Source organism: Herpailurus yagouaroundi, unplaced genomic scaffold (genome assembly GCF_014898765.1).
Source record: "Herpailurus yagouaroundi ecotype Mexico unplaced genomic scaffold, PumYag 182, whole genome shotgun sequence".
NCBI lineage: Eukaryota > Metazoa > Chordata > Mammalia > Carnivora > Felidae > Herpailurus > Herpailurus yagouaroundi.
Genome location: NW_024412413.1, coordinates 38661681 through 38681311, shown reverse-complemented (window position 1 = coordinate 38681311; position 19631 = coordinate 38661681). Strand labels below are relative to the sequence as shown.

Here is a 19631-nt window from a genome sequence, read left to right as displayed (position 1 = left end):
CAGAGACTGGAGCCTGTTTCAGATTCTGTGTCTCTCTCTCTCTCTGCCCCTCCCCTGTTCATGCTCTGTGTCTCTCTGTCTCAAAAATAAATAAACTAAAAAAAAATTTTAAACACGGGGAACTTTATATCTGTTACATCGAAATGAAGTGTTACAAGCTTGAATGAATGAACTCACCTGAAGGAACTCACCTGACATAGTGTTTGTGCCAAGTCAACACAGTCCTTGCAATGTGCCAAAAATAATTGTTCAGCTTCAGATCATTGCCCTAATATTGAGGAAAGAACTAAAATACCACCAACGTGGAAATACCCTCAAGCCCAAGGAATTTGGGGAGAATGGGATTATAAGGAAACTGACTTGGAGAACCAGTCTCCCAAATAAATTATTTTCACTAGTCCTATGTCAGATGGCCCTAAAATAAGAATTTTATTTCACAATCTTTGAACAAATTACCTGTTGTCATTATAGGGTTAAAGAAATACACAAAATATAAAATGAGAGTGGCTGCCTCAACCCATGTTGGAGAAAGTTCTTTGTCTGAAGAAAATGACATCTTTGTGAGAACTCCAGAAGATGGTAAGAATTTCAGGTGCAATTTTAATAAAAAGTAACTAGTGGTTTTGCATGCTTACTGACATCTACTGTCTGTCTTTAGTGTCTGAAGCAATAAGCATGAAAGAATACATGTATTTAAAATTTTGTTTTCATCCTCCAGAACCAGAATCGTCACCTCAAGATGTTAAAGTTATTGATGTTACTGCAAGTGAAATAAATTTGAAGTGGTCACCTCCTGAGAAACCTAATGGGGTTATTGTTGCTTATGAAGTGCTCTATAAAAATAGGGATACCTTGTTTATGAAGAACACCTCAACCACAAACATAATTCTAAAGGACTTAAAACCTTACACCCTCTATAACATCTCTGTCAGGTCGTATACCAGATTTGGTCATGGCAATCAGTTGTCTTCTTTCCTCTCTGTAAGGACTTCTGAGACTGGTAAGGTTTTTGTTTGTTATTTAATAATACATAGTAATGAAATAAACATGGCTGACAATTGTCATATTGTTTATATTTTAAATAACGTAAAATTTCCTATTCTTTTTGTATAACCCAGAAATTTATCTGTTTTGTTGTTGTTGTTGTTGTTGTTGTTGTTTTCTGGTGAGGTATGGGAAAAGGCTTACTGTGTAAAATTTTAAAGTCTGATTTACATATACAGGAACTCCAAAATAGTACCAGTGAGTTTTTCAAATGAAAGACCTTGAGAAACCAAAGATTCTTTCAATGAACCTGTATATTGGAGTTGAATAACCACATGCTTTCAAATTAGGTAAAAGCAGAGACACACTTATAAGAATAGATTCCTCTGCGCCAATGAGGTATATATATAGAAAGAGATGCAGAGTGGGAGCCAGGAAGCTCATGCCTGGTTAAGCCTTGTCCAGGAGGTAGCATTTGACCTGGATCTTAAAGAGTAGGGTAGAATGGATGTTATCAAAGTCGCTGGGCTGAGGGGAGGGAGTATCCCTTCTAAAGGAAATCATGGAAGCAAGGAATTATGCACTTGTGTTTCAGTTTCAGTGATATAAGTACAAATAGCATATTTGCTATTTTGCCTGATCTTAGCTTATTGTTTATTTTATGTTTAAAATCATATATTGGCTTAGTTTTTTGTTTATTTTATGTTTATAATTGTATAATTGAAGCATCACTCTTAAGCCATTGTTATTGTTATGTTATGTTATGTTATTATTGTTATGATATTAAACAATCACTATATGCACGAATGCTTATCAGATACTTCACTACTTAAATGGTCACAGCATCAAGAACATCTTATCTTAATGATTATCTATACAATAATCTTTTGTTGTTGTTTGCTAATTATTACATGCATTCAATCTTTTACTTAGTATTGGAAAATTAATTTAACTTTCATTTTATTATCTGTTGTCTGATCTTAATTCAAAGGCAGGGATAATAAACCTTAAGTGAATGTAAGAATTTAACTTGACATGTAGTTAAAAGTGAGAATATTAGTTTTAGAATGTATCTTAGAAAAATACATAGAACCCTAGATACATAGATGTGGAGACCTAGAAATACTTGAGTGAAATGACTCAAAAATCAGAGTAGATGAGAAGTAATGTTGGGACTTGGAGGTAAGCTTGCTGATCATTTCAACCTCCAGAGTGAGGGAGAAAAATAAAGAAGGAAATAACTTACACCACGGCTCACTAGCTCACCCATTTGGGTGAGTAAAGGGTCATTTTGATACTAGACTCTTCAGAAGCAAAACAGGTCTAATAATAGGGCATAATGTTCAATGTCCACGCTTCTAATCTCTAGCTCTCTGATCTGAGTTAGGATACTCTCGATGTCTTTGCATTCTTCATCTAGATGGAAATGGTGGACAATGAAGTCTACATTAGTGACTTTTTCTGTAGTATGTTTGCTACACCAGTTTTAGCTCTTTTTGCAAAAGAGGAAGCTAAAATTTTGAGTAGTCTCAACGTGTCATTTGAAGCAAGATGTATCAAGAACAACTGTCTATCTGTTACCAAGGCTTCCTATTCTTATTAAATAAATTCTTCCTCTACTGGTATTATAAAAAAAACAAGAACTCTCTTTTCAATATTGTTTCATGAGAAATTGAGGGATGTAGTTAGCAATATGTTAATGCTGCTGGGTAAAAGAAATAAATAATTTTTTCACATGCTTCTCTTGATTGGGGAATCAGAGTTTACTAATGCCTAGAAGTAAAATACCCTTGTGTTCAAGCAGAAAAGCTCAATACGTTTGATCTCATGAGTGTTTGTGTATGTGTGTGTGTGTTAAGTATGTGCAGTTGACAAACAAATGAAATCAATTCATGCTTTTTCACAGAGTTCAATAATCACATAAAGAACTTTAAGTTCTCATACAAATTACCTTTTGAGGTTCTCTGTGTATTCTCTTTCCTTTTTAAGACATAACTTTATACTAAGCCTTTAACAAAATGCCTTGAATATGTCTGATTTGGGGTAATGACCACTAATGGGTAGTAGCTTATATGTTGATCAAAATTTTGTATAGGACTCTATAATGAATAGCATTTAAAATTTTTTCTATATAATATTAAAACTGTATATGCCAAACAACAATTTTTAGGCACACTCCAGGCAACTTCCCACTTCTTCTTTTCAGATCATTGTGAACAAACTTGTTTCTTATTTTTATTTTTTAAATAGATTTAGCTTATTCCAACTGTTTGTAACAATTACTTTTTATTCATGAATTATCTATTTTACACAATACTTCTCCAATTGGACACACTGTGCTAGTTCGGAAAACTCTTAAGTGCATCATTACTCTCCCAAATCAGTAAGTCATCAAGTCTGTCTTCTTTATTTCCCCTGAACCCAGCACTGGTTATCCCCTAAGGATAAATGAATAAAAATGCAAAGGATATCAGCCTGGGGTCAGGGATGCATATTTATATTCTGACTACTGGTGATAGGTGTGCAAATCCAGAGGGACAACTTAGCAAATTCCAATGAGAATTTTTCAAAATCAAAAATACTGAGTTATTAAGTTCAAGCATAGCATTACTAAATCCTTTTTTTTTTCTTGCAATTAAAGAGCTATTCACTTCAATCTTACTTGTTTTGCTTAGCTTTGAATTTCTCTCTTGTTTTTAAATATGTTTTATGTCCAGTTGAACATATTTATTTATTCCCTGAACAGGTTTTTGTGGTTTCCATATCATATGCATTGTAGATGCAGCAGTGAGTAAGAGAAAATCCCTACTTTCTTGGAACTTAACATTCTAGAAGTTTCACAGTAAACAAATGCTATATATGACTTTGGTACCAGTGTATTCTAGGAAGAAAAGAAAATCAGGGAAAGAAGAGAGAATTAAGCAGGCTGATTAGTATTGATTAGTAAGCAGGCTATTTGAGGTAGAGGACTGAGGGAAGTCTTGTCTGAAGAAACTGTATTTGCCTGGAGACATTAACAATCTGTAGGAGTAAACTAGATGAGATTAAGGAAGAAAAATGCTTCAGAAGGAGAATAGCAATAGCCTGAAGTTCCTGAAGTAGAAAGATACCGTATGTGGTTGAGGAAGAGCAGAGCCTTTCTTTCTTTGGAGTAATCATAGTTATGCGGAGAGAATTAGCAGATGAGGAGAGAGAACCTGGCAAAGGTGGACTGTGCAGATTTTTGGGTGTCATTCTAAGAGGTTTGGAGTTTAATTGTAATGGGTAGCTATTGAAGAATTATGACAAGAACATGATATGATTTGCAGTTTTGGAAGATCATTCCTGACTATGTTGGATTTGGGAGTGAAGGAAAAAAAATCACGCTTAATTACTAGGTGTTTGGTTGGAATATCTGGGTGAATGGTGGCGTTGCAGTATTACTTAGCACAATACCTGCGATTTGTTGTCTCATGGCTTCGAAGAATGAAGAGGTGGACACAAAATGAGCAGCCAGCAAAAGTTTATTAGAGTATAAGATTAGAAAGAAAGAATAGTATGGAAGCTGTGTTTACTGAGAGGAGACATTCGAAAGTGAATGTCCCTGACTATAGGCAAGGGTCCTTGTTTTATAAGGTTCTGGGCACCACCCTCCTGCCCCCACCCTTCCCCCTTGTACCTTCTCAGTCTCCACCCTTATTGGCTTGATAGTTCTAGGTGCTGGGTTGTCCATTCCTGATTGGCTCATTTCCATTGTATGAGGGGGTAGTCTATGGCTATACCATTCCTTTGGGTCATAGATTTTTAAGGTCTACTATTTATTTTTAGTCAGGTCTTTTATCAGATTCCTGAGAGAAACCTGAGGGGTAGTAGGTGGTGTCTGTTACATTCTTAAGAGAAACCTTATGCCCGAGGGGGTTTGCTATGGTAAGGCATTCCCAGCATTGTTCCATTGTATGTGCTTTTCCCCACCCAGGGGCCTCAGGTCCTAATCTTTCCCTTTCTGCCTATTTTATCCTATCTTTCCCTATTATATTGGTACCATTTACTGAGACAGGGAAGCCTGGAGAAAAGGTCAGTTTGGAGGAAATTCAGTTTTGTTTTGACCATGTTTTAAATATCTGAGTACCTGTCATTAAGGCAATTGGATATGTAAGTTTGAAACTCACAGGAAGAATCCAGAGTTGAATATACAATTTGAATAAATTACCATATCTCTGGTATTCAAAGTCAAGGGATGAGATAAAGTCACATCAGAGGGAGTGTAGATAGAGATGGAAAGAAGACATACACCTATGTCCTATAGACTTGTCCTATACACCTATAGAATACACCTATACACCTATGTCCTATACACCTATAGACTTTGGGAAGTCAGAGAGGATTTAGTCAAGGACTAAGCAGAAGTGAGCAGTGGTGAGGTAAGAGGAAAAGCAGAGAAGATTGTGTAAGGCAAGTGAATAAATATTTCCAAGTAGAAGGAATTTATTTTTTAGGTCCAATTCTGCTCAGAGTGAAGAGGAGGGCACACACTTAATTAGTGGTATGGCAATATGGAGATCACTGATGACTTCATGATAGTGGGTTTCATGGAAAAAATGGGGGGAAATGCCTAACTAAAGTGAGATTAAGACAGAATGATACATTAAAACTGGAGAAAATGAGTAAAGGCAGATTTTGAGGAATTTTGATACGACGTACAGGCCAAAATGGAGCAATAGTTGAAAGGACAAAGAGAATCAATAGTCTTTTTTTTTTTCTTTTGCTGTGATATAATGTGTGTGTTTTCACATATTTACAATATAGGAATAATTCAACACAGAGAGAAAAATCATTAACATGACAGAGGGGGAATAACTTCAGTTCTAAAGTCTCAGACTAGATAGAATAGAATCTACCACAGAAGTGGAGGGCCCCACAAATATCCATTGACTGATGAATGGATAAAGAAGCGGTATATATACAATGGACTATTACTCAGCCATCAAAAAGAATGAAATCTTGCCATTTGCAATGACATGGATGGAGCTAGAGAGTATTATGCTAAATGAAACAAGTCAGAGAAAGATAAATGCCATATGATTTTAGTCATATGTGGAATTAAAGAAACAAAACAAATGAACATGGGGCAAGGCAAACCAGGAAACAGACTTAATTATAGAGAACAAACTGAAGGTTACTGCAGGGGCGATGGGAGGGGGATGGTATAAATGGGTGTTGGGTATTAAGGAAGACACTGGGTGTTGTATGTAAGTGATGAATCGCTAAATTCTACTCCTGAAACTAATATTACACTGTATGTTAACAAACTGGAATTTAAATAAAGAAGAAATGCAGGGCTGGGACTTTGAAGGGAGTTAAGTAGAGAAGGCAGTTAAAGGGAAACTGGTGGTAGGAAGATAATGTAGTTTTTTTCTGAGTGTTATTATTTTCTCAATGAAGTGAGAAGCAAGTTTATCAGCTTTGAATAAGAAGGGGAGTGATATTGGATGATGGTGGACAGAAAAGATGGTGAAAAACATGTAACAGAAGGGGAGACTGAACTGACTAAAGGAAAATAGAGGCTGCTGGGCAGTGGAAAAGATTCATTTGAAATTTGAGGTTTAAATGTAAATAAGGCTTGTTAGCTGGAGTTTTGTTTTGTTCAGACATTTTCAGCTGTTCACTGCAGATCTGGAACTAGCAATGAAATTGGTTTAACCTGAATTGGAATTTTGGTGGAAAGCAAGATGGAAAAAGGAGTTGATGGAGATTGCTAGGGACTGGTTTTATTGGCAGGCAATGGATTCTGGCCCAAGTAAGTAGGGAGATGAGACATAAGGAAGATGATGAACCGTGAAGATTGGATGAGGGTTAAAGAATTTTTGGAGTGTCAATACAAAGAATTTTTGGAGTGCCAATACAATAAACTGTTGCCAAAGAAAGGAATACCGGTAATAACAAGATCTCAGGTATTGCCATAAAAGCTAGTGGTTAAAGTGGGGTGGAGGAAAATTTGGAATTATGGAGATCAAGGAATACAGAGTCCAGAGAATTGGAAAGATCATTTACATTGATGTTGACATCCTTTAAGACTGGTAGAAAGTCAGTCCAGTCATCTAGGTGATAAATTTTTCTTCTTGTTTTTTTTTTTTTTTTTTTTAAGATTTCATTTTAATTCTACTTAGTTAACATTAAGTGTTATATTAGTTTCACATGTACAATATGGTGATTCAACAATTCCATATATCACCCAGTGCTCATCATGATAGGTGCACTCCTTAATCCCCATCACCTATTTAACCCCTCCTCCTCCCCTCCTCCCCTCTTAGGTGATTAAAATTTTAAGATGTTTGAAGAAGTGGCATGGTATCACTAGATGACTGTCTTAAGGAGGGGTAGCACAAGAGTTCTTCAGGAAGAAGGAAGGAGAAATGATCTGGATATGGCAAAGATGGGCAATAAATACAGCTACTCAACTCCCAGGTTCTATGGTTATAGGGGTTGTAGGAGAAAAACAATGACTACCTGTTACCCAAGAGTGGTAAAATATAATGTTCTCAGAAGGTCCAAGATTTCTCTTAGAGCCAGAAGGTTGAGAAAGCATTCAGAGTAGTTTTTGAGAATTTTTCTCAATGTAATGGGTTGGCTTGAGAAGGTAACTAGAAATTTTGAAAGTATGCAAAAAGATTATATTGTGTAGAATTATATTGATACATTAAACTATGTATTAAATTACAGTTCTTCCCAAAGTTTTAGAAATATCAATATTCTTCCATCAGTTTTTCCTATTAAGTGTGCCTTAGATGAAATACACTTCATAACAGGTAACAACTAGGGACAAGTGGTTTTGCATCCACATTTTCAAGGCTTTTGAATTTTGTTTTTCTGCTTCATTAAATTTACTAGTAGCAACTTTAATATCTATTATATTTTGAGTGCCAATATATAGGTTCAATTATTTCTTTTGAAATGAATACTCTTTTTTAAAGTTTATTTATTTTGAGAGAGAGAGAGAGAGAGAGAGAGAGAGAGAGAGAGAGAGAATGAGCTGGGGAGGGGTGGAGGGGGGGAACAGAGATCCAAAGTGGGTTTTGTACTGGCAGCAGATAGCCCAGTGCAGGACTCAAACCCATGACCATGAGATCATGGCCTGAGCCTAAGTATGACAGTTAACCAACCAAGCCACCCAAGCGCCCCTGAAAGGAAATATTCTTATAATAGGACTTTATAATGGCAATAATGTTTATGTCGTTAGTTTATATTGTTTAACCCCTCAAAGTAGTCATTACTGTTATTGTTCCCATGCAGGCAATTTTTAAACCATTATCTTTGCAACTGTGGTTTTTCACTCCAGTAAATATTTTTCTGCCTAATGCATTGTTTATAACTTCATTCATTGAGGATTTTCTGGTTTTGATCGTCAGAATATGTTTTTATCTGCTCTTGTTAATTTTTCTGGGGATAGAATTCTCATTTTTCAGTTGAGGTCAATTGTCCATCTAATTGTCATTCCTATGTAGATGATCTGTTTTGTTTTGTTTTGTTTTTTCTGGTGCTATTAAGATCTTCTCTTCTTTGTTATTTGTACTTTTACAATGATGTGTCTAAATATGATTGTTTAAAAATATTTTCCTGCTTGGAGCTTATTGAGATTCCTTGACCTGAACTTTGATATCTTTCAACATTTTTCAGAATTTCAGCCATTACCCTTTGAAATATTTCTTCTTCCTCCTTCTTTCTGTTATCTATCTTAAACTCCTTCAGTATATGCTTCCTGTCTCTTACTGCTCTTTACATTTTCTGTATTTTTTTCCTCTGAGCTCCATTGTTGATAATTTTTCAATACTGTCATTCTTTTCACTAAATTTCTCTCCATCTCTATCTAATATGCTCTTTTATACATTAAAATAATTTTAATTTCAGTTATTTTGTTTTTCTATTGTAGAAGGCCTGTCTGGTTCTCTTTCAAATCTGCTTGGCTATGCATCATTTATTATTATCTAAAGAATAATTCTTTGCTCATATTTTCAAATCTGTTTGATCTCTTGAAATACATTAGGCATTTATATATTTATTCTTTGGTAATTTCAATATCTGAAGTCTTTTGAAGTCTGTGTGTGTGTGTGTGTGTGTGTGTGTGTGAGAGAGAGAGAGAGAGAGAGAGAGAAAGAGAGTGAGAGAGACAGAGAGAGACAGAGGTTTTTGTTTTTGTTTTTGTTTTTCTGTTTTCTTTGCTGTCTTTATTGGTGCCTGATTTGCTATCAGTCAGCACATTTTCCTTGAAATTTATCTGTGGTAAATTTATGTGGCCTGAGTTGAAGTTGAGTTCCTTCGGAGAGGATTTATGTTTGCTTCTGCTAGTTGCTTTTGAATAATAGCAACTCAGGATTACAGATTCATTTTCATTTAAATTCTGAAGTGAACGTTTTTCAGGCTATCTAGGTAGCATGGATTTGAGCCACATAGACTCATAGGAATAGGCATGCACTTCCAAAACTGCATAATTTTTTTTTTCTTTTTTGCATCTTTATCCAGAGAGCAGCGAGGAAAAAAATTCTCCTCTGTCCTCTTTTGCATGGTGGGTTTACTTCTCACTCCCCTTTCCCTGTGGGTGAACACACCATATTGCACAAGAATAGCAGCTACCACTCACACTGAATTCTGTGGTACTCTGCAGAAGAATTCAAGGTACCCCCTGGAATTGTCCACTAACATGGTTGAAGTTGCATTCTTTTGGCTTTCCAGCTTATTATGCAGGGATATCCCTTACTCTTCTGTTGGCCCAAGTCTTTCGGTTCTTTATCTGGCACTCCGCATAGCTGTTTTGCAAAAACTCAACCTCACCAGGATTGACCAGTACCCTTCAAGACAAAGCTGGCATTAGTACCAGCTTCCATTTCACAATACCTGTTTTTACTGTGTTTTTGTGTGTGTGTAATTTATTTATTTATTTTTTTTTTTGCTTTTGTTTTTTGGCCACCACAGATTTCTAGTTTTGTTGTCAACTCTTCAATTCCTTTTTTTTTTTTTCAACATTTATTTATTTTTTGGGACAGAGAGAGACAGAACATGAATGGGTGAGGGGCAGAGAGAGAGGGAGACACACAATCGGAAACAGGCTCCAGGCTCTGAGCCATCAGCCCAGAGCCCGACGCGGGGCTCGAACTCACGGACCGCGAGATCGTGACCTGGCTGAAGTCGGATGCTTAACCGACTGCGCCACCCAGGCGCCCCTCTTCAATTCCTTTAAAGAAAAGTTTGTTTTAATTTTATGAAGGGTTTTAATTGTTTTAATTAATATAGTCATTCAGTGTAGGGTATCTATTTCAATATTTACCAGAATCAGAATCCCACATGTAGTATTAGTATTTGAACATATGTGGAGAAACTTTTTGTGACCATTGAATTCAATACAATAAGAACATTAGTAGATACATCAAACTAGTATTTTATTTAACGATATCCTATATCCTATATCTGTTTTCCTGACAGATCATAATGTGCAACATTATACTTAGGAAGGATTCCTTGCCTTATCATACATTATATACAAAACTAATTATTAATGTTTTATATATTATTATTATTAATGAAAGGCAGAATTGACTTTTAGGTGTTTTTCAATTTTTTTTCCATCTGTATGATCCTCAGCAATAGCTTAATACCATCTCAAATATTTTAATAAAAATATCATCTATAAGCATTATTTTGTAGAATCATAGTATGAATTTCTTTTGAGATAAAATTTTTTCTATACAGTTTTAAGTGTATAAGTTATGTGTATCTTATTCCATTTAGGATGTTTATTACAATTATACTCTAGTGAATGTTCTTATAAACATATTCTAGTGTACTTGGATCAAAACTTCAGCAAAATGGGGTGCCTGGGTGGCTCAGTCTGTTGAGTGTCTGACTTCAGCTCAGGTCATGATCTCATGGTCTGGGGTTCGAGCCCTGTGTTGGGCTCTGTGCTGACATCTCAGAGCCTGGAGTCTGCTTCAGATTCTGTGCCTCCCTCTCTGCCCCTCCCCCACTCATGCTCTGTCTCTGTCAAAAAATAAGCATTAAAAAAAATTTTTAAAACTTCAGCAAAATAGATTTTTTTAAGAATATATTTTTAAGATGGAATTATTTTATGCATTTATATTTTTGTTTTTTCCCAGTGCCCGATAGTGCACCAGAAAATGTTACCTACAAAAATATATCTTCTGGAGAGATTGAGCTATCATTCCTTCCCCCAAGTAGTCCTAATGGAATCATACAAAAATATACAATTTACATCAGGAGAAGTAGTGGAAATGAAGAAAGAGCTATAAATACAACCTCTTTGACCCAAAGCATTAAAGGTAAAAATAATATTTAATGTTGTACATTTATATTTGTACTGACAATGTGGTTATAAAATATTAGCTTGCTTTTATATTATAAGTGGTAAGTAGGATTCATTTTGTACAGAGTATGACAATACTGGCTTTTTGGTTAAATAAACTAGGAGTTTATTACAGTCACATGAAAGATTACTCAAAGTCAATCCTTTGTGGCCTTATCCTATACCATTTTGTCTTTGTAATAGGACTTACTATTTGAAAGAAGTACATTTTCATTTAATTTTTACTTTTGGAAGATTAAGAGTCATTTCATAGTTTCCTTCTTGCCTATTATTAAAGGATATTTTATAAGTCTTAACTTACCTATGTATTTCTTTTTAGGACTGAAGAAATATACCCAGTACAAGATTGAGGTGTCTGCTAGTACACTCAGGGGTGAAGGAGTTCGGAGCGCACCCATAAGTATACTGACTGAAGAGGATGGTAAATACAGTAGTGGATCCTGATATGTTTTGAATCCATCACATTTCAAAAAAAACATGTGCATAAAATGAAGATATAATGTGAAAATTCTCTTAGATTGGGGTATCAGTTATGTGCATGTCAGCATTATACAGAAATTTCACTGTCACAGAGTAAAAGAAGCTAGCAAAGTCAGCTTTATGTTCAATAAAATCAGGTATAAAATGTTCTTATTTGATGCTCAAGTCATCCGTGCTCTGTAAAAAATCAGTAATATTTTTTCATGGCAGTTTTTAAGGCTAAAATTTCAGTTTGAATGGTTTGAATATAAACTAATGTATGTTATGGCTGTGTTTTTCAACTTTAATGTTCATAAGAATAGACATTTACATCAGTTTTGTAGTAGATTCTGTTATGTCAACCTGCAACAACCCCCCCCCCCCTTCTTTTTTTTTTTTTTACTGTATTAGGACTAGCTTGATAATGAGTTCAGGCCAGTTTTTAGGTTTCTGTATGTAATTTTCCAAGATGCCATTCCTGAATGCTAATAGCCTTATTAAATATTGAATATTTAAACATATCTTTTCCTAAACCTGAATAAAATCAACTTTACTACTGAGACGACTTTACACTGGTACCTCACCAAGTTCTAGGCATATATCATGCTAAGAAAATTACTTTTGAGGAATATATTTGGGATTTGGATTTGCATTTTATGTTTTATACATTATATATATTTGACACTGTTATTTTTATTTTTATTTCTACAAAAGGAAGTCCTATTGCCATGAGAGTTGGGCCTGGGTGTATCATAAGTGTTTGCAGGATATCTTTATTCCCCCCTCTCTTTCAAGTTTTTCTATCTTGAAGGTCAGTTGCATTCTGTGCATGTTTCTAGTCATACACCAGGACAATATGTGCGTTATATATGTCTAGCAGAAGGAAGACTTTTCTTGCATTGTTCTTATTTTATTCAAAGTAATAGTCTTTGGAGCCTTCTTCTCCCAGTTGAGGTCCTTCCCTATTTTTCTCTCTATGAAATTATTTCATCAGTGTCCAAGTGAGCTGCTCTGAATTGTCCCAGGTTCTAAGTCCTCTCATGGGTTGGTCTTCCTTAGTCATTACCTCTACTTATTATGCTTATTTCTCCATCAAAGTTCACCTGTCCAACTTTTAATTTTTGTCATAATTCAGTTCTTTGTGCTGAAATAAAATGAAAATTAACTAATAAAACATCCTTTCCAATGGGACAATTGTTAAAGGCTAGAACAGAGTGGGGGTTAGCTCTTTTTTTCCATCTTAGATAATGCCTAAGAAAGATGTACTAGATAATTCATGCAATGCCTTTCTGGACATAGTACCCACTTCCCCACCTCCTAATTTAATGAAATAGTCCTGATGGTAAGAATTCGAGATCTTATATGAAGGAATCTAGACCAGTAGTGAACATATATTTCAAGAAGACAGAGCTTTTTACCACTTAAATCAATTGTTTCAAACTCTACAGTGCATCTGAATTACCTGGACTGTTAAAGTTACCATGGCAAATCACCATAGTGAACTTAGCATCTAAGTGTCTGGTCAAGTCATTGATATAATTACTAATGAATGGGGTGAAGAATTGGACCCCTTTATTGAAAAATTATGACAAATCAAGAATGGATAAAAGACTGAGATGCTTTGTATTTTGGGTATTAGGTGCTCGTTGTCCTCATGAAACTTGCAGCTCAGTGGCAGAGTTCTAAATTCAATAAGTGTATAGACAAATAGTTTTTATAACTTTAGTATTTCCCCCAAATTACTCCTCAGGACAATAAGAGGCATATTAGTTACTGAGGTAGAAGAAGTGTAGATGAGGAAGTTAAGTCTAAGATGTGACCTGAGGGAAGATGAGAGTTAGGAAAGACCATACCAGGAGGAGAAAGAGTCTTATGCATACCCATTTCACCTATTCTCATATGCTTTGTTATGATGAGTTGGACAGATTGCAAAAGATATCATTGCATTTATATATTCTAATTTTCCTCTTTCTTTAAAATAATTTTTTAATTTACTTTATGACTAAAAGTTTGTACCTCTTAATCCCCTGCACCAATTTCATTTTTTTTAGATTGTGTTTTAGAATACAAATGCCAAAATGATTAAACCTTCGCTTGCTATAGTAGATATATAGTATTTTGTTTAGATAGACATGTTAATTATATTTAGTTAGCAATAAAATGTTTCACATAAAAAGGAAAATACCCAAGGATATACTGAAATTAAAAATAAAACACTTAGAATTATCTGATATTTGACATAATAGTCTTAAAGCATATTATAGAGTAGAAATACTTAGTTAGTTACAACAGATTATATTCTATCAGTGCTATTTTTGATTGAAATCCTTTTTTTCCAACAATAAACAAAGGTTAAGTTTTACAAAGATGTTAGGGAAAATATCATAGGCTTTTGTTTTGACAAATGAAAGAGTTCTCAGAAGTAATTCATATCTTGGGAACTAGACATCTCCAAGTGATATACGGATTCTTGTGATAATCAATATTTGAAAGCATTTTTATTGTAGTGCTAGTGAGAATAACAAATAAAAATATGAATACAGCTGTCACCATTATTCCTTAGAATTCATCTCATAAACCTTTTCTCTGCTCAGTAATTTTTTGTGTTGGAAAATTGTTGTTACTAAAATAGCAAAAGCATACATACACATTACACATGCATATGTACACATACAACTCTGGTTGAGATTATTCAGAAAATAAAAAAAGAATTTAAAATAATTCAGGTGTCATTTTCTTTAAATTGTTGGAAAAAGTGATCTGCACATGTGCTAATCTATAAATTAACATTGTTCAAAGATCTGAACAAATTCTTAAAACTTCTATCAGCTACCTATGAGTTTACTTTCCATATAACTATAACAATGATAAAAAATTTTAGTAATGTATACATTTCTATTGCAAAATTGTATATTAATGCTCTAAGACATTACTGTAGTGTTACACAGGAGCTGAGAAATGCCATTCTATATGTCTTATCTAATGTAAATATAAACTTAGCTAACTAGGTTGTAGTAATTTTTGTAGAGCTTATTTAGTGCAAAATGGCTCAGGTATTTAGATCCTTCCGCTATACTGGTGGAATTAGAAGTAGACCCTAACCTGTCCATATTATTTATGTGCTGTGTTGCTTTTCTTTGTCACCATTCAATTTTGGAGACTCAGTGGACAGATTTTGATACTATTTTACAGTTTAGTGACAAACTGAAATTGAGGAATGTAGTTTTTATTTGTGAGGTCAGTCATTTTAACTGCTCTCCCAGTGTTATGCTTATCACTTTACCACTTCTTGAATGTGTGATTTTTTTTCCACTTCTTTTTATTGTTTGAGGAACACTTTTACTACATATTATATTTATTCACCCCAGTAGTTTTATTTTTACTAGAGGATGATAATTTACCAAGATGTACTTGAAGAGTAGGTGAATCACTGTGACATACCCCTTGTTCTTTTTTCTCATGAAATATTTTTTTCCATTGAATCACAGAAACAGATGTTCTAACACCACCATGCAAAATCTCTTTTTATCATCTCATTTTGAAAGTAAACAATTAGTCTCCCATGCTCGTGGGGAAAGGCACTGCACCTGATTCATTGACCAGAATGTTTATAGTGAAAATTTTGTGCATTGCTATTTTAGCCTTCTCTTATATATGTTTAATAAAATGTATTATCCTTACCCTAACTTTTCAGCTCCTGATTCTCCCCCTCAAGGCTTCTCTGTAAAACAGTTGTCTGGTGTCATGGTGAAGTTGTCATGGCAACCACCCCTGGAGCCAAATGGAATTATCCTCTATTACACAGTTTATGTCTGGTAAGAATTTTTTTCTTTTTTGGAAATAGTTCTGAGAACAAGTATTAATCTGTAACATAATAGGAATGTAGTTTTTTTTATTTCAGAATGTGATGCTACATTAGGAACCTGATTATTAATAGGCTGGTTAATATGCTTTTTTTAAGAAACAAGTTTTTCCCATATTATGTAGAAGTCCAAGCATAGTCAAATAACATAATTTTTGTACACAAAAAGTATATATTATGCATAATTATATCACACTTCTGCTCTTAAAAGCCACTGACTTATCAACTTATGTGAATACATGCATATAATTTTAAACTCAGTGTTTTACACAAAAACTCTCTATGTCACCATCTTTTCAGGTTTCTTTGAGCAGATTAATTTCAACTAAAGTTTAACTAAAAGATATTTATTCATAAATCTGTCATTTAAGGTCCATTTTCCCATGAAATTTAAGTAGTGTATCTATTTTTTTTTCTGACCACCTTTACACTGATTGCCAATTTATTTGTCAGTTGTGAAAAAGATGAAATCCCATAGCACATCTCATGTCAATTAACAACATGGCTGTACTGCTTCACGAAAACTCAGTAGTGAGAAACCCTCACTTTGATCTCTTGTAAGTCCTCTTAGAAAGATTTGCCAGTTATATATTTCCTAGTGGATTTTAAATATTTCAACTCAGAAAATACAATTTACACAATCCTTTATAAAACATGGGCATGTCTTAACATTTATGTTCCTGACTCGAAAGTCTAGCACTGAGAGGTTCTGATATTTGAGGAAGGCTACTCTTCTCTTTCTTAAATTAAGATTTTTCTTTCCCTAATCGCTCTTTACACTCTTTGCATATTGCTCATTGGGGCTATACTTCCTGGGTTTTTGTTTTGTTTTTTTTTTTTTCATTACCTGATTCCTAGTCCTTTTGCCTAGTGGTGGCAAAATTGAGAGTGACTTGAGAAATGTCAGTGAGAAAGAAGCAATGAAAAGAAGGTAAGCATTTTCCTCTGTGGCCCAGTTCATTTGTTTATCCATTTTTCATTACTTCATTCAACAAAATTGATAAACTGCCTGTATACCAGTGAACAAGACACACATAAGACTCCTGCTTTCAAGGAGCTTACATTCTGAAGGGATAGCTGGGCTATATCCCATAAAGAAACAGATGAGGGAAAGTTGGGGGGAAAGAGGGCTACTTTTGATGGGATGCTTGGGGAAATCCTTTCTGAAAGAGTGATATGGAGTTACAATCCTGATGACAAGAAAGAGCTTTTTGTCATGTAAAGATCTGCAAGCTAGAATTTTCCAAGAAGAAAGAGCATCAGCTGCATAGACTCTGTGAAGGAACATAATTTGTCATTTTGAAGACCAGAGAGGTAAGTGTTGCTGAGGGGTAGATACACTAATACTGAGGAGTAAGGCAGACAAAGATCACAAGCCACAATAAGGGTCTGGTTTTTCATTTTAACTGTAATTAGAGTTACTGAAGAAATTAAGCACTTTGGATACTTAAAGGAGAAAGAATTTTAGACGGAGGCGGTTAGCAAGGATACTATAGGAGACTGTTCTGGTAGTCTGGGCAATAGATGATACTGCCCATGGAGGAGAGAAGTGGGTAGTTTTCTTCTACTTTTAGAAGGGAGGGTTGACAGACACAACTTGGTGATACATTGGCTGTGGGGATAAAAACGAGAGAGAGAGAGAGATGAATCAATGATGACTTTTAGATTTTAGATTTTTGAATCAAGGATGATGACTGAGATTTTTGACACCATTTTACCGAGTTAGATAAAAATGAAAGTGAAACAAACTAATAAAAGTGAGAATCAAGATGTTACTGGCTGGGGTTTCTGACCCACATTGTAGGGACAATCTTGTTCTTCTCTACAGTGATTGTGCTGTGTAAGTTCACCTCCCCAGTGGTGCTATTTCTCTGCTCTTTCGAGGGTATCCCCTTTCTGTCTCACTTCCTAAGATGGATTCTAGGTGCGAAAGGGAAGCCTACTGAAAGTGGGGTCAGGGAATCTCAAGTCTGTGATATTATATGACTCATCTCACCTGGCTGTGTAGGAATCATGCTGCTGCCCACCTGCAGTCATAGCTTCTAGTTTCAAGGTTCTTATTTTCTGTTTTATCCTTGACCCAAACTCAGGATTCTTCTAGTGTCCTGGCTCTTTTAGCATGTCTGTCTCAACCTTTAGGGAGCTAGATGCTCTTACCAATCTTCAGGGGGCAGGATTGCAAAAGTGACCACTACACCCTTCCCTAGCATTGGATGATCTGCTAGAGGAGCTCTTAGATCTTGCTGATGGTGGCATGCTGAAGACAAAGAGTTCCTAAGAGGCTTGTCATGTTTCTCTTCATCCTGAGAAGGAGCAAGCCCTGCTTACTGTTATTCAAAGAGAGTTATTCATAGAGACATTAAGCCAGAGAACCTGCTCCTACAATCAGCTGGATTGTTTAAGACTGCAGAATTAGGGTGGTCAGTACATGCCACATTCTCCAAGGGAACCACACTGTGTAGTATCCTTGACTACCTGCTTCTGAAATGTTGGAAGGAAGAATGTGCAATGATAAGGTGGATCTCCGGAGCCTTGGAGTTCTTTGCTATGAATTTTTAGTTGGGATGCCTCCTTTTGAGGCAAGCACATACCAAGAGATCTACAATAGAATATTGCAGGTTGAATTCAAATCCCCTGACTTTGTACTAGAGGGAGCCAGGGACCTCATTTTAAGACAGTTGAAGTATATTCCTAGCCATAGGCTGACTCTAAAAATACTGCACACTCCCTGGTTCACAGCAAATTCACCAAAACCAGCAAATAGCCAAAAAAGCAAAGAATCAACTAGCAAGCAGTCTTAAGATTCTTGTAGGGAAAGAAATCCTTGAACCAGGGCTGCTGTATAATCTGTCAGGAACAGGTTACTGACATGTATTTTACTGTTGATTGCTTGCCTACAATCTAAAATGCTACTGAAATACATACATACATATATATGTGTGTGTGTGTGTCTGTGTCTGTGTATGTATATATATACATATATACATACATGTATATATACATATATATATACATACATGTATATATACACACATGTATATATACATATATATACATACATGTATATATACATACATACACACAGATACACACACACACATACACATACATACATACACACTGGGAAGGCAGTACCTTAGCCTCTCCATTCACAAAGTTCTACTTCAAAAAATAAGACACTCTGAAATCAAAGTAGCCATGAGAATCATGATAACCTCACTGGTTTCATAATCCAGAGGCAAGGTTTAACTGCAACTGCCCACAGCTTATTTTGAGGAAGGTGTCCTTGTGAAAAATGAACTTGGAGTCCAATTGTGGGAAAGTGGCCACTTTGCCCTGCCTTGGTCAGTTAAAGGGCCGTTGGGTGACCTTCCAAGTGCCTGAGTGTGTATGTAACTTATTGGGCAGCCAAGCCTGATAAAGCTGTTGGAATGAATATGTGAATCTTTTTAAGTTATAGAATAAAGATTTTTTTTGAAGATGTGTAAATTTAGTAAAACTTCAAAGATATTTAATAATTTGAAATCAGAGGAATAAATTTTTAATATATTAACTCTAGAAACCTAGAAGTTTCAGAAATTAGATTGCAAAGGATATAGGAACAACTCCTTATAGAAGCTTTTAATGTTACATTTTTTTTGTTGTTGTTAAACTGGGACTTGGAATGATTTTTGAGACATGGGTTTGGATTCTGGCCCTGCCACTCAATTATCTGCGTGATTCTCTTAAAATACTGTATAAATGGTGGTATCATTATTAGCAAAGTTCCTATTTCAGGGGTTCACATTTTTCTCTTCTCAGTTTCCATTATTTTGGCTTTCTAGTAATTACCAAACTCTTTTGAGAGCAACATCTTTATTTAGGGGCACCTTGGTGGCTTAGTCGGTTAAGTGTTTGACTATTTCGGGTCTGGTCATGATCTCACAGTTTGTGAGTTTGAGCCCCATATCGAGCTCTGTGCTGACAGTGTGGAGC

General features: G+C 35.2%; 1 protein-coding gene across 3 annotated transcripts in view; it reads left to right on the top strand.

The window, feature by feature from the left end:
* PTPRQ (protein tyrosine phosphatase receptor type Q) overlaps positions 1 to 19631 on the top strand; it is a 227369-nt gene that overhangs the window by 56405 nt on the left and 151333 nt on the right. For all 3 annotated transcript variants that reach the window (XM_040491337.1, XM_040491338.1, XM_040491339.1), the window contains 5 exons: positions 472 to 579; positions 719 to 1000; positions 11109 to 11291; positions 11655 to 11756; positions 15489 to 15609. In XM_040491337.1, the coding sequence (XP_040347271.1) occupies positions 472 to 579; positions 719 to 1000; positions 11109 to 11291; positions 11655 to 11756; positions 15489 to 15609 (796 nt within the window). The remainder of the gene's footprint in view (positions 1 to 471; positions 580 to 718; positions 1001 to 11108; positions 11292 to 11654; positions 11757 to 15488; positions 15610 to 19631) is intronic.